General features: G+C 40.2%; 1 protein-coding gene across 9 annotated transcripts; it reads left to right on the top strand.

The window, feature by feature from the left end:
• The first annotated feature begins 134 nt into the window (after positions 1–134).
• On the top strand, positions 135–27,031 carry CLCC1 (chloride channel CLIC like 1). Of its 9 annotated transcripts, none has more exons than XM_067727112.1 (11): positions 135–253; positions 11,399–11,539; positions 11,941–12,042; positions 14,220–14,327; positions 16,914–17,135; positions 17,400–17,540; positions 19,244–19,337; positions 20,597–20,694; positions 20,977–21,123; positions 22,733–23,074; positions 24,532–27,031. In XM_067727112.1, exons 2-11 carry the CDS (start codon positions 11,411–11,413, stop codon positions 24,745–24,747), a joined length of 1,599 nt encoding a protein of 532 aa, XP_067583213.1. In that variant the 5' UTR covers positions 135–253; positions 11,399–11,410; the 3' UTR covers positions 24,748–27,031. The 9 variants fall into 9 exon arrangements, with proteins under 9 accessions (XP_067583213.1, XP_067583211.1, XP_067583215.1 ...); XM_067727110.1 differs by having other exon boundaries at positions 190–317; XM_067727111.1 differs by having other exon boundaries at positions 210–361.
• The last annotated feature ends 836 nt before the right edge of the window (positions 27,032–27,867 follow it).

Below are 27,867 nucleotides of genomic sequence, written 5' to 3'. Positions count from 1 at the left end.
TACTGCAAATGTTACACATTCGAGAACTTATAAAATAAATCGATACTAAGAAAATACGCTTCGTATCCGTTTTATATATTTGGCTTCCATGTAAGCCTTCCCTTGCAGAGTTCGGCTGACGAGCGTAAAAAAAAACTCTTGCCTAAAACAAGCCGACGGGGGCCGGCCCCGCCCCCTCGGCAGGCCAATCAGCTGCGCACCCGGGAAGGACGTACAGCTGCAGGCCGAGCGAGTCGATGAGGCCGAGCGAAAGGTAGGACCCCGCTGAAGTGCTCGGCGGCTCGAGGGGCGGCTCGCCATCTTCTCCAGCCTCTCGGGTAGGTGTTTGTCTTCCCGGAGCGGTAAGCTGGCGACCAGAGACGTGAGTCCGCCCGGTCGGGTGTGTTTGTGCGGCAGGCGAGGCTGCGGTTCGGCCTGGGCGGGTCCCGCGGGCGGCGACGCAGGGGAGGCCGGGACCTCTGTGCTGGCGGGGGCCGAGCTCGCCCGGGCCTGCTGGGGACTTAGGAAAGGGGCGCAGACCGGGATGAGCGAGAAACCTGCCCCCCTTATCTCCCCGGCCCGTTGGCGGTCTTAACTCTGGGTGCCACGCGGTTGCTCTTACTTTACGCCATTCATAGAGCGGCCTAGGGAAAAGGGGCAAGAAGGGCAAAGCGAGACGCGAGCGAACGTTGACTTTTGTTGGCTTCAGTTATCTCTGAAAACTTTAGGTACAATCTGAACAAATACCGTCAGCAGAATGGCTCGGATTTGTTTGTAGTTGTTTTCAAAAACTCCAAATTAATTTGAATGTTAATAGAGATGCATATTTATGAGTGGGTGGTGAAAAACAATGACGATTTTCACTATGATGGTGGTTATGAAGGTGTGGTCCCCAGACTAGCTTATCACCATTACTGGCATCATCATCGTAGTCATCGAGGAACCTTTAGAAATGCATATTTTCAAGTTTGAGAACCACGGTTCCAGGAAACTGCACAACGCACACGAACTAAATTGCAAGACCCTGACTTTTATGCCAGGCTACTTCTAGGTTAATACAGAAGTTGACTCTAATACCCAAGTTAGCTTTGTCTTACTCATTTCACGTGTAAATTCATTGAAATCAGGTGTGTCTCCTTTGTGCCGATTTCCACTCAGTGGCTGGCAGTCTCCTTGGAGATCTCTGTCTTTGTTGGTAGCTGTACAGTCTAGTAACTCCTGTTAAAGTCCACTCTCCGTATTTCCTGCTTTGTGGAGGTGGGGATCCCGCAGTTCCTCCTCTCCATCTTCTCAGAAGATGCCACTAGCATCTTGCCCTGGAGAGGCAGTTTTAGGTAGAGCCAGTCTGGGTTTGACCACCTAATAGCTGAGTGGTCTTGGGCAAGTTACTTGTTTTTCTAATCTATAAAATGAAGATAATAATAGTACTACTTCTAAGAGTTCTTGTGAGGATTAAATGAATGAATGCACGTAACAGGTTTTCGCACATAGTAATCAAATACTAGTTACTATTATTATATAATAATTTTTACATTATTAGTGTCAAAGACACATAGATGAAAAAATTTTTAAAAAATAGAACTAAGGGAGAGAGACTATTACTGACAAATGGTAGAATAACACGTGCCACCACTGAATTACACCAACATAGGATGGTTACTTTTCCTTAATATTTTGCTACTCAGAGTGTGGTCTGTGGGCCAGTGTCTCTGCCATCACTAGGAGCTTGTTAGAAATGCAGAATCTCAGGCCCACCTCAGATTTACTCAATCAGAATCTGTTTCTTAACAAGATCTCCACCAGGTTTAGATGTGGCTTTGTTTGGAGGAAGTGTGAGATTATCGGAAGGATTTCTCAGGGAGAAATCAGTGACCACAGGGATTTGGCAGGAGGCCCTGACTTTGCAGCTGATTTCACTATTCTGCATCACCTCCTGGTCTTCCATCATTTCTGCATTGCTAAACCCTGTCCCTGGATCTGCTGATCATTATTGGAGAAAATAGCCTAGTTGCCAATAGCATGACTTTGTGGGGGTCATAGTCAAAACTCAGCTGCTTGACAGGCGTTTTGATTCATCTCCCTTTGTGGAATGCTCCCTTTAGTGCTGTTTTTCCACATCTCCATTCTCCATCCCAGCCTCTGCGTGCACAGGGACACTCTGGGCTTTCCAATGGACTTTTTCAGTATCCTGTTGATACAAACAGTAATGTGAACTTTGAGCTTCTCTTCTTTTTGCTTTAGAACCTTTATTTCCATCCTTCCTCATTCATTTCTATTGATGAAGTCATGTAAAACTTTGTTGCCTATGAAAAGCCTTAACTGTAGCCTTGATATTAGACACTGCCATCTTTTCCTAGTCTCTGCTCAGTTCAGACACTCCCCTTGTCACCTATTTAGTTCTTTTTTTTTTTGGCCACGCCATGCGGCTTACAGGATCTTAGTTCCGGACCAGGGATTGAACCCGGGCCCACACAGTGAAAAAGTGCCGAGTCCTAACCACTGGACCGCCAGAGAATTCCTTAATTCTTTTTTTGTTTGTTTTCATTGAAGTAGAGTTGATTTACAATGTTGTGTTAATTTCTGCTGTACAGCAGAGTGATTCAGTTATACATATATATATACATTCTTCTTTTAAATTCTTTACCATCATGGTTTATCATAGGATACTGAATACAGTTCTCTGTGCTATAGAGTAGTGCCTTGGTGTTTATCCAGTCCGTGTATAATAACTTACATCTGCTAACTCCACCATCCCACTCCATCCCTCCCCCAACCCACTCCCCCTTGGCAACCACAAGTCTGTTCTCTATTCACCTTCTTAGTTCTTAACTGCTTAGAATTAGGCTTCTCCCTGTCATTCTGTGAAAGTCAGTTCACAGATGACCAGCTAATTAACCAATCCAATGGCTTTTTTCAAACTTTATTTTTCTCATTTTCTCTGAAGTATTTAATATAGTTGACTAATACCTCCTTCAAATTAAGCCCCTCTTGCATAAAACACTGCATGTTTTTAGCTTGCCTTCTATTACTCTCATTAGTCTTTACTCTCCTTTTGTATTTGGGTCTTCTCAAGGCTTTATTCCTTAGCTTAACTCTTTTTTTTTCCCCAGTAAAGTAATACAGTTATCCAGTATTTCTAAGCATCTCTGGAGTGTGACAGGGATTTTAGGATGCCTTTCCCATCATTATTGTTATCTAGTATTTTGGCTTTACATTTTTAAACATAGAAAGTTAGGTTTTTTAAAAAAACTATCAGTTGTTTACTAAATTTATCAATATGCTTGATCAGTTCCTATGCTCATTGTTGTTTCTTTTATTCACACCTTTCCTCATTGAGGTTAAACTTCTTTAACATATCAAGAGTCTGTGGGTTGTAGACTTTATTAGTTTTTTTTATGTCTAAAGAAATTTGTATTAGTTTGCTAGGGCTACCTTGACGAAGTACCACAGACTGGGCAGCTTAGACAGCAGAAATTAATTTTCTCACAGTTCTGGAGGCTGGAAGTCCAAGATCAAGGTGTCAGCAGGGTGGGTTTCTCTGTGACCTCTCTGCAGGTGGCCGTCTTCTCCCTTTGTCTTCACATCATCTTCCCTCTGACCTGTGTCCAAATTTCTGCTTATAAGGACATGAGTAATATTGGATTAGGGCTAATGACCTCATTTTTAACTTAATTACTTATTTAGAGATCCTGCCTTTAAATACAGTATTCTGAAGAGCTGGGGGTTAGCACTTCAACATATGAATTTGGTGGAGGGATGCAGTTTAGACTGTAACAATACTTTTTTAAAATTAATTTTCATTGGAGTATAGTTGCTTTACAATGTTGTGTTAGTTTCTGCTGTATAGCAAAGCGAATCAGTTATGCGTATACATATATCCCCTCTCTTTTAGATTTCCTTCCCGTTTAGGTCACCACCACAGAGCACTGAGTAGAGTTCCCTGTGCTATACAATAGGTTTTTGTTATCTATTTTATACATAGTAGTGTATATATGTCCCGATCTCCCAATTCATCCTACCCCTGTTTCCCCCCCTTGGTATCCATAAGTTTGTTCTCTACATCTGTGTCTCTATTTCTGCCTTGCAAATAAGCATAACTATATCTTAATTAGTCTTTCCCATGGGGGAAAAAAAACCTTTTGTAAAATGTGAAATATACATACAGAAAAGTGTGTAAAATACAAATGTTCACCTTAGCAAATTATTAAAAAGCAAGCACCTATGTAACTACCATCCAGGTTAAGGAGTAGAACATTGCCATCGTCTCAGAAGCCCTCCAGTACCTTCTCCCTTGTCTCATTCTTGATCTCAGAGGGAAGGGTTTCAATATTTACCACCAAGTGTGATGCTTGCTGTAGTACTCTGACAAAGTTTTCTTTTATTCTTGGTTTGCTAAGTGTTTTGTTTTAATCATGAATGAATTTAACCTGTTTCTTGATATTGGTTTTGGGGGCCTTCTTTTTTTCTTCATTAATCTTACTATAGGTTTATCAATTTTATTCATCATTTCAAAGAACCAAGTTTTGGTTTTGTTATCTTCTCTATTACATGTTTTCTAATTTATTAATTTTTACTCTTTGTTTTTGAATTGAATCTTTCCGTGATTCTTTCTCAGGCCTCAGGTACTTTCCTCCTATGTGTGCACTGATCAGTGTGGTGCTGAATATTCAAGGGAGTCTGTTCTCATACCAATTCCTCTGATAACACACTGTGTCCTCCAATTCAGTTCAATTCTGACCCTAACTATCCAGTTACTGCATACCCCACAAGTTAAGGGCAGAGTCCTTTACAAGACTTTCCCCACATCAGATGCATGTCTTGGGGGCCCCCTGTACTTCTGACCAACTGGCTATAGATTGAGGGCTTCCCATTACCCCATCAGATTGGGTAATTCACTAGAACCACTCACTGAAAGTTCTACAGTTAATGGTTTTATTATAAAGGCTATAGATGAAGATCAGCCAAATGAAGAGACACATAGGGCAAAGTCTGTGGGGGAGAACGCAGAGCTTTTGTGTCCTCATGGAATCCAGGTGTGTCACCATCTCAGCACATCACTCTGTCACCAGCCAGAGAGCTCCTCTGAGCCTCAGTGTCCAGAGTTTTTATCAGTGTTTCAGTCCGTAGGCATGATTGATTCATTGACAACATGATTGAATTCAGTCTCCAGCTGCCCTCTCATCCCCAGAGGTTGGATGGCTGAAAGTTCCAACCCTCTAATCATGTGCTTGGTCTTTTGGATGACCGTTCCCCAACCTGAAGCTATCTAGGAGCCCACCATGAGGCACTTCATTAGCATAACAGACAGTCCTATCACTCAGGAAATTTCAAGGGTTTTTGAAGGAGCTGGGGCCAAGATGGAGTAACAGGGACCCTCTGCAGACCTCTGCAGGTCTGTCTCTATGCAAATTTCCCTCCTGAACTCCAGCTGCCTTGATTTCTCCAGACTCAACTCCATCTCCTCAAGGATCCCAGCTCCTGGGCTCTCCCTGAGTTTCCCCTCTGGGTGCCCATGGTTACTTAAGACAGTAGCCTGGGGCAGTGGAAGGGCTGTCCATGTTTGTTTCCCATATTTCAAGGACCACCATTCTTTCTTGCCTGGTGTCCAGTTTCTTGAAAACCATCTCATTTTTTTTTTTTTTTTTTTTGCTGTATGTGGGCCTCTCACTGTTGTGGCCTCTCCCGTTGCAGAACACAGGCTCTGGACGTGCAGGCTCAGTGGCCATGGCTCACGGGCCCAGCCGCTTGTGAGGATCTTCCCAGACCGGGGCACGAACCCGTGTCCCCTGCATCGGCAGATGGACTCTCAACCACTGTGCCACCAGGGAAGCCCATCTCACATATTTTATGCAGGGTTCTTTCTTGGTTGTTCAGGCAGGAAGGTAAATCTGGTCCCTGTTACTCCATCTTGGCCAGAAGTAGGAGTCCGGGGAGTGCTTTGGAGCAAGGAGTTACTATGTCATCTTAACCCCAAACCTTTACCTGAATTATTCCTTTATTCCTGTCAGGCTCTTGTCCCTAACACTTTGTTAAAAACTGCTGTACCAAATCCAGTGGTCAGTTTGCTGCCCTCTGATCACCTGATCTTTCAGCAGCATTTGATACAGTTATCTGTTCCCTTCTTTCTTCACATGGCTTCTGGAATACCAGCCTCTCCTGGTTTTCTTCCTGCCTTACTAGTACTCACTGACAGTGTCTCGTCAGTTCCCCCTCTTCTTTCTGACCTCCAAGTGTTGGCATGCCCTAGGACTCAGTCTTTTATCTTCTTAATGGATCTTACGGTGATCTTATCCAGTCTGTGGCTTTAAACCTCATCTACATCCTGATGGCTCCCAACTGTGTTTCTGTAGCCCCACTCCTCTCCTTAGCTCCATACTGTGTATTAGACATCTCCACTTTGATATTAGTAGGCATCTGAAATGTACGGTGTCTAAAACAGAGCTCTTGGTATGTCAGAACTTGGTATCTGCTCACCTGAGTGTCCCTCAGTCTTTCCCATTCTTCCAGTTGCCGTGGTCACAAACCTTGATGTCATCCTGAATCTTTTCTTGTCCTTACTTCTTACGTCCAATTTACCGGCAATTTCTGCAGTGTATTTCTGGATTAGTTAGGGTAGCACAAGATGGTGTTAAAAAAACAAACCCCCAAATCTCAGGGCTTACCATAAAAGAAATGTATTTTTGTTCACATGAAAGTCAAAAAACATGTTCCCACGTAGTAGGTGGCCTTGCATGTGGTCATTTAGGGTCCCAACTCCTTTAGTTTGGCTGCCCTCCTCTAGGGCTCAGTGCCTTCCCCATTCCCTGATGGTCGAGGGGGCCAGCTGATGGAGGGTCACGTGTGGGAGGCTTTCACGGATGTGTTGCATATCCTTGCACTGCTTTTGTGCTGGCTAGGACTTAATTGTCACATACTTAACTGGAGGACGGGCTGGGATGTGTAGTTACCATGTGTCCAGAAGGAAGAAGATGGAATGTGCTTGGTGACCTGTTAGCTGGTCTTCGCCACATGTGGTAATGTCTACCTCAAATTTTAAAAATCTTATCATTTATCATCGCTTTTGTTGCTGTCTTAGTTCATGCCACCTTCATCTCTCAACTGGACTACTGCAAATCCTCCTTTCTAGTCTCTTGCTTTTGCTCTTCTCTTCCAGCCTCCACATAGTAGCCCCAGTCATTGTAGAATGTAACCCAGATTCTATCTCGTCTGTACTCAAACTCCAGTGGAGACACAGATGTAGAGAACAAACGTATGGACACCAGGGGGGAAAGTGGCGGGGGGCTGGTGGGGTGGTGTGATGAATTGTGAGATTGGGATTGACATGTGTACACTGATGGGTATAAAATGGATAACTAATAAGAACCTGCTGTATAAAAAAATGAAATAAAATTCAAACATTCAAAAAAAAAAAAACCTCTCTAGTGGGTGGCTTCCTATTACACTTAGAGTAAAAACCACACTCATTGCTGTGGCCTATTCGCATTCTCCCCTCCAACTCATTCCCAGGACCCAGTTGTTCTGGCCTTCTTGCCCGTTCTTTGAATGCTTCAAACATAATCCCTGCTTGGACCTTTATGCTTGCTATGCCCTCTCTCTGGGTTTTCTTTTCCTAAATCTTCCTAAGGTTAGCTTATCATTTTTCTGTTTAAATGTTGTGGTTATCTACCACTGTGTAACAAACCACCCCAAAGTTTAGGGGCTTTCAACAACCATTTTATCATCTCTCATGAGTCCGTGGCTTGTGGGGCTTGACTGAGCTCAGCTGGGTAGTTATTTTTTTCCACATGATGTTGGCAGGATCACCAAGTCAGTTACCAAGGGATTGGACTGGAACCACCTAGAAGGCTCACCCACATGGCTGGTCGTTGATGTTGGCTGCCAACTGGGAGCTCAGTGTGCCCCTGCACGTGGTCTCTCCAGGTGACTTGGCATTCTCAAAGCGTGGTGGCTGAGTTCCAAGAGGGTGTCCCAAAAGCAGGTGTTCCAGAGTGGTAAAGTAGAAGCAGCTGATCCTGGTATAGTTTAGGCCAGGCCCAGAACCAACACAGCATTACTTCTACCACAGTATTTTGGCTGGTCACACGGCCAGCCCAGATTTAGGAGGAAAGGAAACAAACTCCATCTCTCAGTGCGGGAAATGATAGAGAATTTGAGGCCATGTTTCTTCTCCTCAGAGGCCTTCTCTAAAATACCCAGCATTACCTAATCCATCTACACCATTGCCTTGTTTTATTTTCCTTATATGACTTATCACTATCTGAATTTTTTTTTTTTTGCCAATCCATTGTCATCCCCCACTAGAGTGTAAGTTTCTTAAAGAAGACCTGGCTGGTCTCGTTTCCTGGTAGCCCTGTCACTTACGACAGTGCCCAGTATCCAGCAGGTATTTTGTAAACGTTGAACGAGAGAGTGCTGAACGTTCTCCCAAAACCTTATTCTCGTTCTGAAAATGATAGCACCATTTTTGTTGTTGGTAGGCCTTAAAATCTTGGAGTCCTGTCTGCCATCGTTCTCTTTCTTTCCTTCTACGTGCATTCAGTTGCTGAGGTCTATAGAATTAATCTTTTAAACATGTCCGATGGGTTCTTTCTGTTCTCATCCACATCACTCTTTCAGACCAACATCCTTTTTCTACTCAAGCCTCCTTGTTGAACTCTCTGAGTGTACATTTAATGCTAGTTTCATCTTCCCAAAATGTAGTTCCCATCACCCTTGAAAGCTATTGTTAGCCCATGAAGTTAGTCATAAGCGTTTTTACTTTTGCAAAGTCATCTCAGCCACCTCTCCACCTCTGTGTTCCGCCATGTCCATTCTCGTGTTTCCAGTCTCTGAGGAGTACATTTTCCTCTCTGTCTCTGCCTCCCTCATCTCATACTCTTAGAATGTTGCCCATACTTCAAAGTCCATTTCCCATGCCCATTCCTCCATGAAATCTTCCCAGTTTCTCCCAGTCAGATGTGCTTCTTCATCCTGTGAGCCCCTAAAACACTTTGAATCCCTGCTGAGGCTTTGATCATTTGCATTTGCGGCTTAACAAACATTTGCTGAATGTCTTTCACTTGCTGGCCACTGGGCTGAGTGTTGGGCTTGGAGAGATGGAGGGGGCAAGATGGAGAGGGCATTGGGAAGGTGAATTTAGACTTGAGTAAGATGTTACCTTCCCTGGAAAAGTTCACGTTACAGTGCAGTGGTTTTCTACCTTCATTGTGTGATGGAACCCGGTGGGGAGCTTTAAAAATCCCAATGCTTGGGTCCCTCACCTAGAGATTCTGATTCAGTTGGGTTGGGATGTGGCCAGAAGATTGGAGGATTAAGAAGCTTCCCAGGTGATTCTAATGCACGGCCAAGACTGAGAGCCGCGGTGCTAAGGGATGAGACTGCCCAGTAAGTGGTTAATTTCAGTGTGTGATACTCTAGAAGAAGAAACAGAGCACACCAGGAACACAAAAGAGTGTTTAGTTTAGCCTGGAGTTACTTTTATTCCTGCAGCTAGAGTGTAAGCCATTTATGGGCAGGGCCCAGGGCATTCTCCTCTTAGAAATCCCCCACCTGATCCGTATTCAGAGTAAGGTATAAGAGAGGCTGTCTGACAGAACATTCTGCAGTGGTGGAAGGATTCTGTATCTGTGCTGTCCAGTTTGGTAGCCACTAGCCGTATGTGACAACTGAGCACTTGAAATGCAGCTAGTGAGAATGAGGAACTGACTTTCAATGTAACTTAATCTTAATTAATTTAAATTTCAGTAGCCACATGTGGCTAATGACTACTGTGTTGGACACTTGAATAGAGGAGATACTGTGTTTTGAGATACGATTTGAGGGTGTTTATGCAGAGGCTTAGATGAAGCAAGCTGTTTTCTCTGTTTGAGAGTTCAGTCACATCATTTGAATCTTAATTTTGCACCTTTTAAATTTCCCATTTTTTTAAAAAAAATGGGAGATGGGGAGGGTTTGGTTCAAATACCTGTTTTCTTTAAAACAGTTTTACTGAGAAATGATTCACATACTATACAATTCACCCATTTAAATTGTACAATTCAGCAGTTTTTAGTATATTCACAGATATGTACAACCATTACCACAGTTAATTTTAGATCGTTTTTCATCACTATCTAAAACTTTTCATCAGAGTTTTTCATCAAAAACTGTGTACCGGGGACTTCCTTGGTGGCAGAGTGGTTAAGAATCTGCCTGCCAATGCACGGGACGTGGGTTCGAGCCCTGGTCTGAGAAGATCGCACATGCCGTGGAGCAGCTAAGCGCGTGCGCCACAATTACTGAGCCTGTGCCCTAGAGCCCGCGAGCCACAACTGCTGAGCCTGCGTGCCACAGCTACTAAAGCCCGCACGCCTAGAGCCCATGCTCCACAACAAGAGAAGCCACCACAATGAGAAGGCCGCATACCACGATGAAGAGTAGCCCCTGCTCGCCAAAACTTGAGAAAGCCCGCACGCAGCAACGAAGATCCAATGCAGCCAAAAGTAAAATAAATAAATTAAATAAATAAAATTGAAAAAAAACCCCAAAAAAGTCTGTACCGACTCACAGACATAGAGAACAGACTTGTGGTTGCCAAGGGGTGGGGCAGGGATGGATTAGGAGTTTGGGGTTAGCAGACACAAACTATTATATATAGAACGGATAAATAACAAGGTCCTACTGTATAGCACAGGGAACTATATTCAATATCCTGTGATAAACCATAATGGAAAAGAATATGAAAAGGAATGTATACATATGTATAACTGAATCACTTTGCTGTATGGCAGAAACTAACACAACATTGTAAATCAACTATACTTCAATCAGAAAAAAACCCTGTACCATTTAACTACCACCCCTCTGTCCCTTATTATATCCTCAAACTTATATACCTACCAATCTGCATAGATTTGCCTATTCTGGACATTTTGTATCAATGGAATCATATAATATATGGTTTTTGGTGACTGGTTTTTTTCACATGGCATGATGTTTTCAAGATTCATCCATGTTGTAGCATGTATCAATACTTCATTCCTTTTTATGGCCTAATAATATTCCACTGTATGGTACTCATTCATCAGTTTAGGGACATTTGGGTTGTTTCTCCTTTTTGGCTATTGTGAATAATGCAACTATAAATGTTTGTGTACGAGTTTTTATGTTGACGTATATTTTCATTTCTCTTGGAGATATACCTAGAAGTGGAATTGCTGAATCACTTAGAAAATCTTATGTATACTTTTTGTCTCAGTGAGAATAGAATATGTGTGCATGTGTGTATGTGTTTTTATGCGAATACCACTTAACTGAATATTTTTAATTCAGTTATTATTAAGAAAGCATTATCTTAACACTAGAAGGAAGTGGATTGTTTTTATTAAAACAGTTTCCTTCAAAAGTAATCATACTTCACTATATCTATTAATTTTTGTAGCCTTCATGCAGGATGCTGTGTTCTGTGCTCTTTTGTGAATGTCTGTGGCTGATAACTGCTTATGCTCATGATGATGACTGGATTGACCCCACAGACATGCTTAACTATGATGCTGCTTCAGGAACAATGAGAAAATCTCAGGTATTTAAAAAATGCATGTGTGTATAACACCTTATCAGTCCTGTGATGGAAATAGTCTACTTTTGTTATTGTTTTTCACAGAGCTATGAGAATCCTATATCAATGATTAGCAATCATGCAGAATGTCTTCTTGCCTCCTAGTCTAAGATGATTTCAACCTCATCTGTTTATTTCTGTTTCAAATTTGAATGTAAAGCCCGTCGAGAAGCAAACTAATTTGATTTTAGTTCTTAGCTAGTGTATAAATTTGAGGCTCTTACTTTTTTGGTGGTTTAATACAGTTGAGGAATATAATGAGCAAAGCCATAAAATGATGAAGTAAAAATTTTAGTCTCATTAACTGTAGGTTATTTTTACAACTGAACTATGAAGAAAGAAAATCTCTCTCTCCTTTGCTTTAGGTGAAGTATGGTATATCAGAGAAAGAAGAGGTCAGTCCTGACTTATCACATGCTGATGAATTGTCAGAATGTTACAGCAGACTTGATTCTTTAACTTATAAGGTTAGGTTTTTTTATTCATGATTTTTGTATTATTTATAGTATGTTAAATTGCTCTCTGTTTTCCTGTCGTTGCTAACATTATTTGTGTTTCTATCTAAACTACAATTGACATATATATGGGTTATTTTTCTTTAGTTACTCTGGCCTTTGATTTTTAAAATAGTACTTCTATTTTGCTGTAATAACATCTCACTATGCAGTAATTATTTCTTTACCAGACTGAAAATTTCTTGGGACAAGGAATGGGACAAGGTGATGCTCTATCACCTGTTGCAATGCTGGGCTGTAGTAACAACAAATATAGCAAATGAAGAAATGGCTCTACTGCTAGTTTCTAAGCATAAGAGTTGCTCTTATAAATATAAGGGATTATTATAATTTAGTGTGTGGTAGCTATTCATTTATTCAGTCCTTTATGTGGCTGAAGTAGAGTTTATGAGAGAGGAAGTAAGTCAAGATTGCTGGGGAGTTTGAACACAGGTTATGCTGCGGGAACCCACCTCAGTTGGTTGTGAGGCAGGGTGCTGGTGGCAGTGTGGAGGGGGCTGGGATGGGGGGGATGGCAGAGGTCCAGCGACACTGGAGGCTCACACTGAGGCAGTGACGGGGTGAAGAGAAGAGGAAAGCGTGCAACTTTTCCGTGGTAGAATAAGCAAGTTGTGATGGTTGAGGGAGGAGGGGAAAAGGATAGGGAAGGCTAGCGTGAATGAGGGAGGTTTCCAGCTTGAGAGATTGGGAGGGCTTTTTAATTGAGATCCAGATATATCTGAATTCGAGATCTATAAGCAGCTGCTTGTGGTTCTTACCAAATGTGAATGTTTTCTCACCCGAGTGCTAGCAAAGAAATGCTTGGATAAAATTTGCTTCAGTCTTAACTGCATTTTGTGGTGTAGTGAATTAATTTGGCTGGATGTTAGGAAATGGAGAAATGCCTTTTTACTGAAATTTTTCATTCCATTGTTTGTGACTTTGGTTCAAACGTTGTAACAACATGATTGGTAAAATGGAGTCTTTAGTCTTTGTTTTTAAAAAATCGTTTCTCTTAAAAAATTGTTTCTCTTAAAAAGAAACTAAAAATTCTTAGGGTTTGTTAACCTTGCCTGAAAGCAGAGGAGACTGCCCTGTGACTTCTTGAGTGTCTTTCTGTCCTGAGTCTGTGTGTGCTGCTCTGTATGTTCATCATCTGAAGCCCACTTCAGTGCTCCATGCAACTTGTGGTCCACACTCAAGTAAAAAGTACTTTTTCACAGGTTCTAAATGTCTGTAAGATGTGCACTACCCTCCCTCAGAGACTAGGCCACGGTGGTGTTTGTAGAGCTAATTTCAGAGGAAGTCTGTTCTAATGAAGGACTCTGTGCAGAGGGGGTGCCATGTGTAGGACACTCTGGAGAAGCCATGGTTCCTGACATATGGTAGGGGGTGATCGATAGTTGGCAGGAAAAATTAATAAAAGGCCAAAAGTAATATGCACATTCAAGAAAATCTTTGCTGTGTCCTTCATTTTCCGGCTTCATGCTATCCCTGTTTCTCTTTGTCCTCTCTTTCTGGGTTATTTTTCCCCCGCTTTTTCCTTTCATTCCTTTCTTTGTTAAACCATTACTTTGGAATTAGGAAGAGGCAGATTGGTCCAGATGTTCTGCTTGTCCACATCTCTGCTTCCTTGTTTCATGATCTTCAGGTTTTTTTTTTTTTTTTGTGGTACGCGGGCCTCTCACTGTTGTGGTCTCTCCTGCCGCGGAACACAGGCTCCGGACGCGCAGGCCAAGCGGCCATGGCTCACAGGCCCAGCGGCCATGGCTCACGGGCCCAGCCGCTCAGCGGCATGTGGGATCCTCCCAGGCCGGGGCACGAACCCGTGTCCCCTGTATCGGCAGGCGGACTCCCAACCACTGCGCCACCAGGGAAGCCCATGATCTTCAGTTTTAAAATTGCTGAAAGTCAGCAAGAAAACTGCCAGTCAGGGTACAGTGTGGGACATGTGTTCCTTATTTGTTGCCTACTTGCCCTTTGCAAAGAGAACCCACAAGAAGCAGGTGAGATCTACATTTTAATGCGAGCTTGATAAAAAATAACGAGCTCCTTACTTTGATCTCAATGGGGCCACTAGGCTAGAAACTTGACCCTTATTACATTAAACTTTAACGCTAACTAATGTTGTATTTATTTTGTGGTTACAGATCGATGAGTGTGAAAAGCAGATGAGAAAAGACTGTGAAAGTCAAAGCAATCCTGTTTTTAGGAGATACTTAAATAAGATTTTAATTGAAACCAGAAAGCTTGGCCTTGTGAGTATTTGGTGCTGTGATACTAATCAGTGTAGTGGATATTTTCATTATTTATTAATTTCACATTATATCAAGCAGTGGCAAAGCATCATTATGCTTCAACAGAGAATACCTGACTCACCCTTTTACCAAAACCTATTCATGCAGGATTGAAGGCAGCTGCCTGCTTTACAGTGGTTTGGTGGAAGGCAAGTGAGCAGTGCAGATCCCTCCTCTTTTTCCTGTAGTTCATGGGGATTTACTTACTCTGTGCACTGCCCTACCACTTAATTGAGTTGGAGGGAGAGGGGTTTTTTTTTTTTTTAAATTTTGGCTGCACTGCACAGCATGTGGGATCTTAGTTCCTCAACCAGGGATTGAACACACGCCTCCCTGTATTGGAAGGTGAAGGGGAAGTCCAGAGGGAGATTGTTTTAAATTTGCTATTTGAACTTTACTGAACAGTTAGAAACTTAATAAACTCATGACTTGGTAAGGAAATTCTATCCCAGTCCTTACTTCCTGTTTTCTACCACTTCCACACTTTCTTATTCAGATGATGTAATATTACATATTGAGAAAAAGAAAAGTGTGTTTTAAGTAGTTTTTTCCCCCTAGCTGTTTACTGTGGCAAGGCTGCTTTATAGAAATTACATATCAGGCACATACTGTTCATGATTAATGTTAAGATTCCATTTTTTAGAGTCATTGTTTTCACTTTGAGGAGTCGAAACATCAAGAAAACTTAAAAAAAGGGGGTGTTAGATGAATAGTAATCCCACCTTATTTTGGAGATGTAAAAGCAGATGTACTCACATGTATACCCTTCAGTTTGAGTCTTATAACTGAGTGCAAGGTGGAAAAGAGTCTATTTTATAGATGAGGAAACAGGTAGAGTCAGAAAATATTCAAGATGGAGATGCTCGGAATATTTCGTTCCTGGTTTTTTAGAAATATTAATCAATGGATGCTTTTTTATACTTACTGATGATTTGTGATATTACATGACACTTTGGTTTTTCTCATTTTATATTTACTTTTTAATATAAATATCAGTATTTACTATTAGAAAAGATAATGTTTATAATGATTTTGCTAACCTGAACTCTCAGTAATATAGTTGTGACTGTCATGCATATTTATGGAAACCAGATTTTGCTGCTTTTTGAGATCCTTTTTGTTTTTCTTATTTGTACTACTGCAAATTTTAGGCTATTTGAAAACTGTGTCAGCAAATGGAAAGTCATAAATGGAATCATAAAATAATGATAGTTTATCCTCATTATTTGTGGATTCCATATTTTTGAATATTTCAAATATTAAACTTTATTTGTAACCTCAGAATCAGTACTCCTGCTTTTGTGGTCACTTTCAGATATGCGCGGAGCGACAAAACGTTTGAGTTGCTCAGTGAGCCCATTCTCAGCTGAGGTGAAACAAGGCCATTTTTTGCCTTCTTGTTTTCAGCTCTCATGTTATAAACAAGTACTTTTATGTGGTCTGTTTATTTTTTCGGGCTTTCATTTTTTAATTTTTAAAATTTTGCTGTTTAAAAATCTCCCGGGCTTCCCTGGTGGTGCAGTGGTTGAGAGTCCGCCTGCTGATGCAGGGGACGCGGGTTCGTGCCCCGGTCTGGGAAGATCCCACATGCCGCGGAGCGGCTGGGCCCGTGAGCCATGGCCGCTGAGCCTGCGCGTCGGGAGCCTGTGCTCCGCAACGGGAGAGGCCACAACAGTGAGAGAGGCCCGCGTACTGCAGGAAAAAAAAAAAAAAATCTCCCAAGTGTTATGCTGTCTAGTGTTCCTAAGCACAAGAAGGCTGAGATGTGCCTTAAAGAAAATTCCCTTGTTAGTTAAGCTTAGTTCAGTCATTAGTCATAGTGCTGTTGGCTATGAGCTCAGTGTTAATGGATCCACAGTATATATATTAAGGTGTCTTTATTTATATATATTTTTAATTTCTTTCCTTTTTTTCCTTCAATATTTATTTATTTTGGCTGCGCTGGGTCTTAGTTGTGGCATGCGGGATGGTTTTTTTTTTTTTTAGTTGCAGCACACAGGGTTCTTAGTTGCGGCATGCATGTGGGATCTAGTTCCCAGACCAGGGATTGAACCTGGGCCGTCCGCATTGGGAGCGTGGAGTCTTACCCACTGGACCAGCAGGGAAGTCCCTATATTAAGGTGTCTTTAAACAGTAACATAAAAGGGTTATGAATTGATTGGTTGATGAAAATGTGCTTGCAGGAACCTAACCCTGTATTTCCTGTAGGAGCCATGGTTCAGTATTTGCTAACTAGTGTGCAGGGTGACTTTATAGAATGTAAGTACTGCAGATAGCAGGAATCAACTGTAATTTAGTAAAATGTACTGTATGTTACTTGCATAGAGTTTTATAATTTTTGAAGTGTTTTTCACGTTATTATCTTTGGTTTTCATGTTGGCCTGTGAGTCAGACAGGTAGATATTATTCCTCTTATTTTATACCTGTGAAATATTGTGAACTAATTATATATTTAGTTCCAAATTAGCTTTTGTCTTAAAATATTTCATTGAGTAATGATAAAATTCTCCTTTTCTGTTTGTTTTTTTTCTGGCAAATTTAATTCAGCCTGATGAAAACAAAGGTGATATGCATTATGATGCCGAGATTATCCTTAAGAGACAAACCTTGTTAGAAATACAAAAGTTTCTCAGTGGAGAGGATTGGAAGCCAGGAGCCTTGGATGATGCACTAAGTGATATTTTAATTAATTTTAAGTTTCATAATTTTGAAACATGGAAGTGGCGATTTGAAGATTCCTTTGGAGTGGATCCATATAATGTATTCATGGTAAGATGGGATGAGGGGGACATGATTAACATGTTTTTATTTTAACATGTTTTTGTTTTTTAAAACACTTTAAAAACCCCACCATAATTATGTTGAGAACTCATACTAAGTCACTGTTACTGGGTTGACGAACATGCAGCAAAATGGTACAAATGATTTTGCGTATTCAAGTCCAGTTCTTTTGTTTTTGCTGACGATCAGTGTTGTTTTTGGGAAGGATGGCTTGGCGGTGACTCTTCTTTCTATTCTGTTTCTGTTTTTGAGATGCTTCTGTGTCTGCTCTGCATCGTGGTGTTAGTAGCTACTGAGCTGTGGACATATGTTCGTTGGTACACCCAGTTGAGACGTGTTTTATTCATCAGTTTTCTCATCAGTTTGGGATGGAATTGGATGTATTTATATAAGGTATTGTATAGATAGAAGGTTTTTAAATTTTCAAACGTTACTTCATAATGAAAGACTGTAATCCATTTAGAGCTAGTATATAATCTTGCCTCAGACGAGGGCAGGAGGCAGTGATTAGAGGTGGTGATGGTGAGGAAATTGGCAGCTGCTCAGGTGTCCCTGGTGTTTTGGGTCCTTGACCAGTTAGTGGGGAAAAATGTGCAGTCCTGATTTTCATAACCCAATTCCTGATGTTGGGTGGCATCTGGACAGCTAAATCAGAATAGAGTTATGTAGACACACTTGAAAAATTCTCATGTAGGTAATTTGGGGTATGTCTTTTTGTTTGCTAGAAGTGATACCAAAATACTGTTTTTTAAAATTAGTTTATTTTCTGAATATAAAAGTGGTATATTTATGGTAGAGAAGATAGGAAAGATAGAAAGATACAGAGAAATTTAATTCTTAAAAATTGTCTAGGGAATTTCCTGGCAGTCCAGTGGTTAGAACTCGGCACTCTCACTGCTGGGGGCCTGGGTTCGATCCCTGGTCAGGGAACTAAGATCCCGCAAGCTGCGTGCAGTGGCGAAAAAATAAAATAAAATTGTCTATAATTTTACCACCTAGAGATAATCACTGTAGATATTTTGAGGTATTTCTTTTTTTTTTTTTTTAAATTTACCATCTTAACCATTTTTTAAATTTTTATTTATTTATTTATTTTGGGCTGTGTTGGGTCTTCGTTCCTTTGCAAGGGCTTTCTCTAGTTGTGGTGAGCAGGGGCCACTCTTCATCACGGTGCGCGAGCCTCTCACTGTCGCGGCCTCTCTTGTTGCGGAGCACAAGCTCCAGACACGCAGGCTCAGTAGTTGTGGCTCACGGGCCTAGTTGCTCCGCGGCATGTGGGATCTTCCCAGACCAGGGCTCGAACCCATGTCCCCTGCATTGGCAGGCAGATTCTCAACCACTGTGCCACCAGGGACGCCCCGAGGTATTTCTTTATAAACTTTTTCCAAATTTTTAATTCTTTAAAAATCAGGACCACGTTATATATAGAAATTTGAAGAAGCATTATTGTTCCTGTCAAAATAGCATAATCATTTAAGGAAAATTTTAGACCTTTTTAGCAGGGTGAGTCAAGTAGCCAACTATTTTCAGTGAATTCATCTGATTAAATCATTGTGATATTTCCTTAGCTCTAAGTTCTATAGCTTCTAGAACTAAGTATTTACAAATTGGAGGAAATAAGGTAGTTTGGTTGAAAATTGTTCTCTCAATGATTTCCCCCGGGGCTTTTATTTTTAAAAGGCATATTTGTCATTTGTGCTAAAAATCATCCAAAGCAAAACACCATTTTGTCATGAATTGTATAAGAGAATGAGTAGTCGTTTAATATGTATAGCTATCTTTGGGGGCATGATATCAGCTATATTTGAACTAATTTTTAAAACAATCTTTTTAGTAAAAACGTTTTCCTTCCTCCTCATAATTACTTTATAAAGAAGGCAATTGTAGTTAGTTCTTTACCTGTTGCATTAAGACTGTTTTGCCATGAGCTGAAAAGAGCCACTTTTAAAAAATAATATATTTTTTTCTGTGAAAAATTTTTAAATAATCTGGTTTGGGTGAATGGTGAAGACACACTTTGAACTAAGGTTTTTAGGATGTGTAGGCGTAACCTTCATTGTTAGCAGCCTTTCATGGTTCCCTTTGGTGTTGGTCAGCTAGCCTTTGCCCAGCATCAGGCTGAAGTTGCCAAGATGGAGCCATTAAACAATGTGTGTGCTGAGAACATGGATTGGACTGGAAGTCTCTTGGGTAAGGTGTTGGTTCCCTTGGCCTTATTTTGAGTAGAATTTCTGAGAATGAAAAAAACATATTAATAATTACAAAGAAATGATAAAATGCCAGAAGGAGGCTTTCTATGACTGAATCTTTAGTATCAGAACAGGCAAGAAGCGTCTTAGGTTTCAGACCAGTGACTTCTGTGTTCATGTAATGTGACAGGAAAGGGATAGAAAGTGTGTATATTGCTGGCTCTTATATTATCTGTCTCCCTGCATTAGACTCACTTTTGTTCATCTAGTCCTTAGCACAGTGCCTAGCACATTCTGGGTCCTCAGCAGAAGTTTATTAGAGAAGTGAATCAATGTATATATGAATTCATTTCCATCTTCGATTTAATCTCCTTATATTGACGTGTGAAATCTTATTGTAGCTTTACTATACTGTTTTTTTTAAAAATTAGGAATTATTTTACTTTTTCTTACAAATTTTATGAACACTCACTAATGTTGACTGCCTTTAGTTATAGGTATCTAACAGTGGGAATGGTTTGATGATCAAAGTCTCTTTATAAATGCAAGTCTCTAATGACTGACCCAGAATAGAATCTCAGCAACAAATCAAGGTGTCCAAAAAATTAATTTTCTTGAAAAGATATGGGAGCCAAACCAGCCCAGCCTTGCTTCCTGGCTTCAGGGGACAACTAAATGCCTCCTGTAGCTCTTGCTAGTACATAATGTACATGAGTCTGATTTAGAAAAAGTGAGAGAACTAATGTTCTACTTTATTTTGTAAAATAAGTAAAGAACTGACATTTTTAATTGAAATTGTTTGGACATAGTTGTAGGTTCACAGGTAGCTGTAAGAAACAGAGATCCTGTGTACCCTTTACCCACTTCCCCCACTGGTAACATCTTGCATACTTACAATAGTGCAGTATCACAACCAGGATATCGACTTTGATACAAGCCACCAATCTTACTCAGATTTCCCCAGTTTTACTTGGATTCCTTTGTGTGTGTAAAGAACTGTTTTTGTTTACCTTTTAGAAATCTTAATAAAATATATTTTACCTGTATAAGAGTTGTATAATTTGAATGGATTTTTAAAATAAACATTTTGGACATAAGATGAAATTTTTAAAAATCACTGTTAGTGGGAGACTGTTTGCAAAACAATTTAAAATTGATTGGGGGTTGTGGGGAGAGGGACAGTTAAAACTAAAATATTGTCTTATTTGGGAATGAAATACGACTTTTTAAAAAAATGACTGTTTTTGTTTCTCTAAATAGAATGGCTTAGAAGTTCATGGACCTATAAGGATGACTCATGCCAAAAATACTATGAGCTCTTATTAGTCAACCCTATTTGGTTGGTCCCACCAACAAAGGTTAGAATATATTTTGTGAAAATTACTTATACAAAGCAAGTAAAAAGTCTCTGTATTTATTAAAAATTGTTAGTGTTTTTTACCATCATTTTGCTAATAATAAACCTTTGTTCTAGAAAAAAATACTTCCATTACACAGTGATTTTCACATGAAAAGTATATGATAACATTTAAATGTATGGAATTTCATAATTTCAGCCTCAGTACAGTTGATTATGGCTTATTCTATATGCCTCAATCCTTTGAGGAAAAAAATTAAGTTGTTTTTATCTTTTGTTGTAGGCACTAGCAGTTACATTCACCAACTTTGTCACGGAGCCATTGAAGCATATTGGAAAAGGAACTGGTGAATTTATTAAAGCACTCATGAAGGAGATCCCAGTGTTACTACAGATTCCAGTGCTGATAATTATGGCATTAGCTGTCCTGGTTAGTATATAGCACTGTTAACAATTAACAGGATTTACAGAAAAAAGGCAATTCTGAAATTATTAGGTTTCTTTTATGTTGTAAATCAGGCTAAGTCATGCTTAATGGTATGAAAAGATGATTTTTAAGTGATAAATGTTTGTTTATACTTACTTGTACATTCCTCTAAGCAAGAAAACGGTTCTCAAGTTTGATTGTAGATGTCAAAGCGGTGATTTAGAATAATACCCTCTTTTAACATTTGTTCTTTAAACTTCATGAATTACTACACATGATATCAGTTATGTCTTCTTTGAGAAAGGGGACCTTATTTCAGTCTGAATTTTTGCCGCACTGAGAACAGAAGAACAGTGGGTTTAACATAGCATCAGAAAGGGATGTAGAAAGAGGTGGGTGTACTAAGAAACAATTTGGGGGATCCAGGAGCAGACATTTATTAAGGAATATTACAGTATTACTTGTCAGTCATCCATGGTCTCTTCAGCTCTTTTTTTGGTTGATTTTCAGCCCTTACCCTAATAAAGCAGTTGTCTCATAAAACAAAATGCAAAGAACTCAGATGTGCCTGGGGAAATTATTAAAGAATTGTCTTCCCTTAAGGATACAAAATTCACTATGATCTATTTACTTAAAAATTATTCTTGTTTTGTTTTTTGGCTTGTGATTAGGATTCATTGGTTTAGGGATATGGTTTTGTTAGGTGACATTAGTTGTATAGTAGTAGTTTAGTCTCTAAGACTGAAATTATAAGCAAAACCCCTTCATCGCTTGTTGCTTCATCTGCTGCCTAAGAAAAGGCCTTTTGCTGCTCTGTCTTCAAAGAGTAGTATCTCCAGTACAGTGGTTTTCAAACTTTTTGTTCTCAGGACCCTTCTGTATTCTTCAGAATTGAACACCACAAAGAGCACTTGTTTGTGGGAGGTTTATTTATTGATATTTACCAGAAATTTTTAAAATACAAGTATACACAAGCACACAGTGCATGAGCCATCAGAGTGAGGCAGTCACTGTAGCCCCACAAGACTCTGCTGTACAAGAGGAGAGTGAAGAAGACTAATGTCTTTGTATTATGAAAACTTTTGACCTCACAGATTCCTGAGAGTCTCAGAGATCCCCTGAGGGGTCCCTGGGCCACACTTTGAGAACTGCTGCCTAGTTTTTCCCTTGGGGTGTGACTCAAAACCTGTTGAATTTTAGCTGTAGCTAAAGCGAGTTTGTAAAAAATAAACCTACAGGAGAATATTTACATAATGGTGTACAACTTTAATTTTCAGCATTTGCCTTATATGATGCGTGTGAATGTAGACAACACATGAGCAATGATCAATTAATACCTTTTAAATTTCTAGGCTTTAGCCTAACTGCTGTTATAATTCAATAAAAATGTGTCCAGCTGATTGAAATGTCTGCTTAATACTTGGCGATTTCTCAAATTTTATTGGCTACTCTGGCCCTGTATTAATCTAGAGAAAATCCAGTGAAATTAAGATGTTTATGTCTATAAATGCCACAAGTTATGAAATTTTGTTGGCACCGTGGAAAGCACCTCAAAATTTCGTTGTAAGTCAGCCATTAAGTACTCAGGAATATGTATTTCTTTTCCTTCTAGAGTTTCTGCTATGGTGCTGGAAAATCAGTTGATATGCTGAGACATGTGGGTGGCCCTGAAAGAGAACCACCCCAGGCACTTCAGCCAGGTGAAAGAAGATGGCAGCAGGAAATTGATTATAGACCCCATGGTGGAGCAGGTGATGCAGATTTCTATTACAGGGGCCAAATTGGCCCCATTGAGCAAGGCCCTAATGACAAAACATGTGAGGGTAGAAGAGATGTTTTGAGAAAGAGAGATGTTGACTTGAGATTTCAGACTGGCAACAAGAGCCTTGAAGTGCTTCCGGCATTTGATTTACCAGACGCAGAGGCGAGAGAGCATCCCAAGGTGGTACCCAGTGTAAGTCAGCAACTGTTTATTTCGCTGTCCCTTCATACTAGGTGTAAGTGCTTCCTATAGTGCTTTTGGTTAAGTGCTTTTACTTTTCATGGTTAATTATATCACCAGTGATAATAATTATTCACTCTCCCCCTTTCTGGTTGAAAGTTAGTCCAGCCTCCTCAGAAGAAATGAGATTTAATTTTTATGTTAAATAGTATTTAACAGTAATTTGTTGGAACAGATGGTAATTCATAATGACATTTCATAGGAAACCAACAAGTGAGCATGACTGAAATTTCTACCTTTGAAGAGATCAGAGAGAAGTCCTCACTGAAGGCCTGGAGCCTTAGGGAGCCAACCCGCAGGAGAGCCCTGAAGCCTTAGGTAGATGAAGAGTGAGCTGGGAAAGGACCAAAAACCTCGCTTTCCCAAATCTTTTATATCGTTGGCTGGCTAGACTATACTTTTTACCTGTGGAATGGTGAGGCCTCTTTTCCACCATTATTGGCCATTTAAAGGGATATTTCCATTTCTGTTTGAGAGAGGACTTTGTATTGTCATTTGCAAAGTTTAGGTTGCAGACGCAAACCTTTGAGAAATAGTAAGAAGTGCAGTAGAATCTAGGAAATTGTAGAATCCCTTCCCATGGAGTTCCTTAAGAGAACATACCTGCCTGCGTCTAGAAAATTAAGATGTTCCTTTCAGCTTTAATAGTTAATGGTTATCTGTCACTCATCTCAAAAATCCTCCAGTGAGTTCCGGGCTCACTTGAAGGGAAAGCCAAAGATATCAAGATGGCCTAGGGCTTCCCACCTCTGTTACCACGCTGCTCTCTCCTCCTGCGCCCCCTCCACCCTCATCCTCCTTCAGCCACAAGGGCCTCCTGCCTATTCCTTGAACTCAAGCCTTTGTACTTGCTGTTCACTATCTAGAATGCTGTTCCCAATATATTGATAAGGTTCATTTCTTCAAGCCTTTGCTCATGTCATCTTTTCAGACCGCCCTAATTTAAACAGCTATCCAACCCTCCCACCCCCAGCATGATACTTTGTTAAGTTATTGCCTGATTCTCTCCCCAGCTTAAATGTAAATTCCAGGGAGGGCAGGGGTTTTTGTCTGTTTGTTGTCTTGTATCCCCAGCACCTCGAACTTAATGTATGCTCAGTAAATATTTGTTGAATGAATTATTCTCCCAGCAAGAGGAGTTAGCAGTACTGGTCACCAGTCTTCCTGACCCTTCCTTAAGCTGCATCACTAGACCACCTGGCATATCCTGAGTTTCCCATTCCTCCATGTACAGTTCTGTGAGGCTTAATAACATTTATATAATTACAATCCAGCACTGGAACCAGGACTTGAAAGAGTTCAACATTTGCTGTAACAGATTTGTGTGGGAACTTGTTGAACATGTTTATTACGAACTTTCACATTATGTTAATTAAACAATTAAAACACTGTAATTCTCTACTTTGTAGCATAAATCACCTATTTTGGATACAAAGCCCAAAGAAATTGGTGGAATCTCAGGAGAAAGCACACTGACTGAAAGCAGCCAGTCTGCTAAGCCTGTCTCTGGCCAAAAGATACCAGAGTGTGTGGAAGGTTCCCCTGCAGTGGAAAAGGCCCAGCTCAGGACTGACGCCACAGGCGGCCCAGAGGAAGGCAGCACGTCCAGCCCAGCACTGCAGTGAGGGTGTGTGGAAGGGATCCAGACTGCAGCCCATGTGGCTAGAGGAACACAGACATGGACCACAGCTCTGAGGTCATCTTTGAGTTTTGTAAAGTATACTCCTCACAGCTATTACTTCTTCTCTACAAATATTCTGTTATTTACTACACAGGTGCCAACTTAAACATCAGTATTTTTACTCATAATCAGAATTAACAAGCACACATGTATCTCTGTTTAATTTCATCTTTCTTTGATATTAAGATGCATCCTATAAAGTTTTGAAGTGTTAATTCTGGAACAGGATCTCATAGATGACATATGGCAAGCATTAATGATTTTGAATAATCAAAGAGGCCAGTCTGAATTAGGGGACATTGAAAAAGAAGTTCTGTTGTTTACAGGCATATATAGGAACCAACTCACCAAAGTGTGTGTTGCCTCGTCGAAGTCCTGTGATACCTACTTTAGTTAACAGAATTATTTGTTGTGCACTGGACTCAGAATATTTCACGTGGTAGGTACTCAAAACCAACATTTAAGGAAAGTCACTGTAGTCATGCTTACCCTCTTCATTCACTTCAGCATTTTAGTGCAGCCACGGAGTCTGCATCACCAGTGTCAGTCTGCCTCGTGTAGGCTGCCTGCAGATCAGCCTTCATCTCTCAACTCTTACCGCTATTACTGGGCCTGCTTCCTTATCACCCCCTTTACTTTATCCTTAGCTAAGACAGAACTGAAGAGTGTCAGGGGAATTTAGATTACATAGCTTGTTAAGTCAGTAATCTTAGTTTTACATCCTTTGAGAATGGCTTTATTTCCCCAGCAGATGAAGTACACAGGCTTTATAAGACCTGTTTTCCTTGCTACTCAGAATCCCAGCAGTTGTGATTGTTAGATATTACTATATCTTATTTATATTACAGTAAACCATATTGTCCAAGCCATATGAAGTTCTAATTTTTAGAGATCTATACAAAGAGAGGAATAAATACCACAATAAGGAAAACAGAGTAGGATGGTTTTTTTAACCCTAGACAGGTGATATAATCAACATTTCAAATTAGTTATTCTGATTTTTAAACTATTCATTTTAAACTTTCTAAAAAAGGAATTTATAAATTTTGCACAAGATCTAACTAGGAAGCACATGTATTACACATATTCGGGTATCCTTTATCTTAACCTTCACACTACAATTTATATTCAGCTGCTTACTAAAAATGATAGCAGTCAGGAATGGTCTTAAAATTTTCATGCAGGCATTTCTTTCAGAAAAAAAGATGTATTTAAAGCATTTGCTTTTTTTTTTTTTTTTTGCAGTACGCGGGCCTCTCATTGCTGTGGCCTCTCCTGTCGCGGAGCACAGGCTCCGGACTCGCAGTCTCAGTGGCCATGGCTCACGGGCCCAGCCGCTCTGTGGCATGTGGGATCTTCCCGGACCGGGGCACGAACCCGTGTCCCCTGCATCGGCAGGCGGACTCTCAACTACTGCGCCACCAGGGAAGCCCAGCATTTGCTTTTTGATATGTTTTTTTACGTGAAATGCAGAAATACCCCCTTTTTGGCTCCCAGAAGCATCACTTAGATGCCTGTAACGATTTAATTTTATGTGTTAATATTGTTTTCTAGCTTCGTACTGCAAACAGTATTTCATCAGAAAGGTAATTTTCTCCAAGAAATGCAAAAGGATTTTATATAAAACTTTATAACATAGTAGGCATGTAGGGATGCCAGCAGTTTGGGATAGATTTGTGAACATTGATGAATATAGTCATCTGGGGGCTAGGCCTGTTCACACTGATTGTATGCTCTGAATGTGCTAATTATCCTCTGAGCTGTGAAATGAATGCCTCAGTTTATAGACTGTAACTGTGAGAGTACAGTTAATGTTGTTTTGCACTTCTGACTGCTTTTTATCTATCCAAAAATGAATCTTTAAAAGAAAATTTAAGAGAAAGTTCACCTTTGTATTCTTTCATTACAGATAACCATTTGGGGGTGAAATCTACTTTGACAGCAGGGCAGCAAGGTACTGCTGTTGAAAGGTGACAGCAATTCAGGGAAGACTTATTAAAGCAAATTGAATATATCAAGGCCAGTTTATAACTAGAAGAAACAGCCTTGTTTATTGTCTAGCCAATATTTATCATTAAAATCAAGGATGATAGTAACGAGCTTTTAGGAAAATCAGAGTGGGGCAGATAGCTTTTCAAAAGCAGTTTTTAAGTGGAATGGATAACGCTGAATGTTTACAGGGTCTGAGAACTACCATATACACAAAATAAACACTTATTTTTACATTATTGTGGTTTGGTATGCTGTCTTTGCTCAGTAAATATGCTTGTAAGAAAAAGCCCAATGGAATTTAAGTGCAGGTTTTAAAAGGATGCTAATCCAGGACATTATACCCTTTATATAATACATAAAACATAATATAATCCAGGTGTTAGTACTTTTGACAAAATTTGTGTCTGATCTCAGAACCAGGAGTAATCTTTTTTTTTTCCTCTGAGCCCTTAATGTGAGTCCAGATTGTGTAACTATCTTTCTTCTCATTTTTTAAAACATTAGCTATTTGTAGAAGTGCTTTTCACTGCCCGTAAAAATCGCCTGGAGGATTTTTAGAAAGAACAAAGGCCCAGATCCCTAGATCCCATCCCAGCTGTGTAGAATCAGAAGCAACCAGAGGTGAATGAGTTGCCAACTTGTTCCAGGCGTGGGCATTTGTATTATGCAATTCAGCCTTAGTCCAGGCCCAGCTCTGTCCCATCCTTGTTGACTTGCTTTTGCTAAACTTATGTCATGTTGCATTATGTCCCCTTGTAAAACCACCTTCAGTTTCTGGGAAGAGGCTTAATGACAACTGAGGGCTTAACCTACGTCTTTCGTACTTAATTTTTGTGACCTACATTCTTGACAGAGTCACATGAGGGTTTTGGATTTTCTGACATTAGGTCCTAAAAAGTTTTACAACAGTATTTTGCAACAGAACATACAATTTTAAACCATTTTATATACATACACATACACACACACACACACACACACAGACACACACACACAATGTACATATATACATATCTGTACTTACTTACATATGTAAATATATAAAAATTATTTAAAAAATTACACAGAGGCC

This window comes from Pseudorca crassidens, chromosome 2 (assembly GCF_039906515.1).
Source record: "Pseudorca crassidens isolate mPseCra1 chromosome 2, mPseCra1.hap1, whole genome shotgun sequence".
NCBI classification, from domain to species: Eukaryota; Metazoa; Chordata; class Mammalia; order Artiodactyla; family Delphinidae; genus Pseudorca; species Pseudorca crassidens.
The sequence above is the reverse complement of the archived record's forward strand: the minus strand, read 5'-3'. Positions and strand labels throughout refer to the sequence as shown.

What these genes read in the sequence shown, in the direction of transcription:
- CLCC1 (XM_067727112.1), top strand. Translation starts at nt 11,411, where the DNA reads ATGCTGTGTTCTGTGCTCTTTTGTGAATGTCTGTGGCTGATAACTGCT. An exon ending in GAACAATGAGAAAATCTCAG is followed by an intron (nt 11,540 to 11,940) that starts GTATTTAAAAAA and finishes CCTTTGCTTTAG; the next exon opens with GTGAAGTATGGTATATCAGA. An exon ending in ATCCCAAGGTGGTACCCAGT is followed by an intron (nt 23,075 to 24,531) that starts GTAAGTCAGCAA and finishes TCTACTTTGTAG; the next exon opens with CATAAATCACCTATTTTGGA.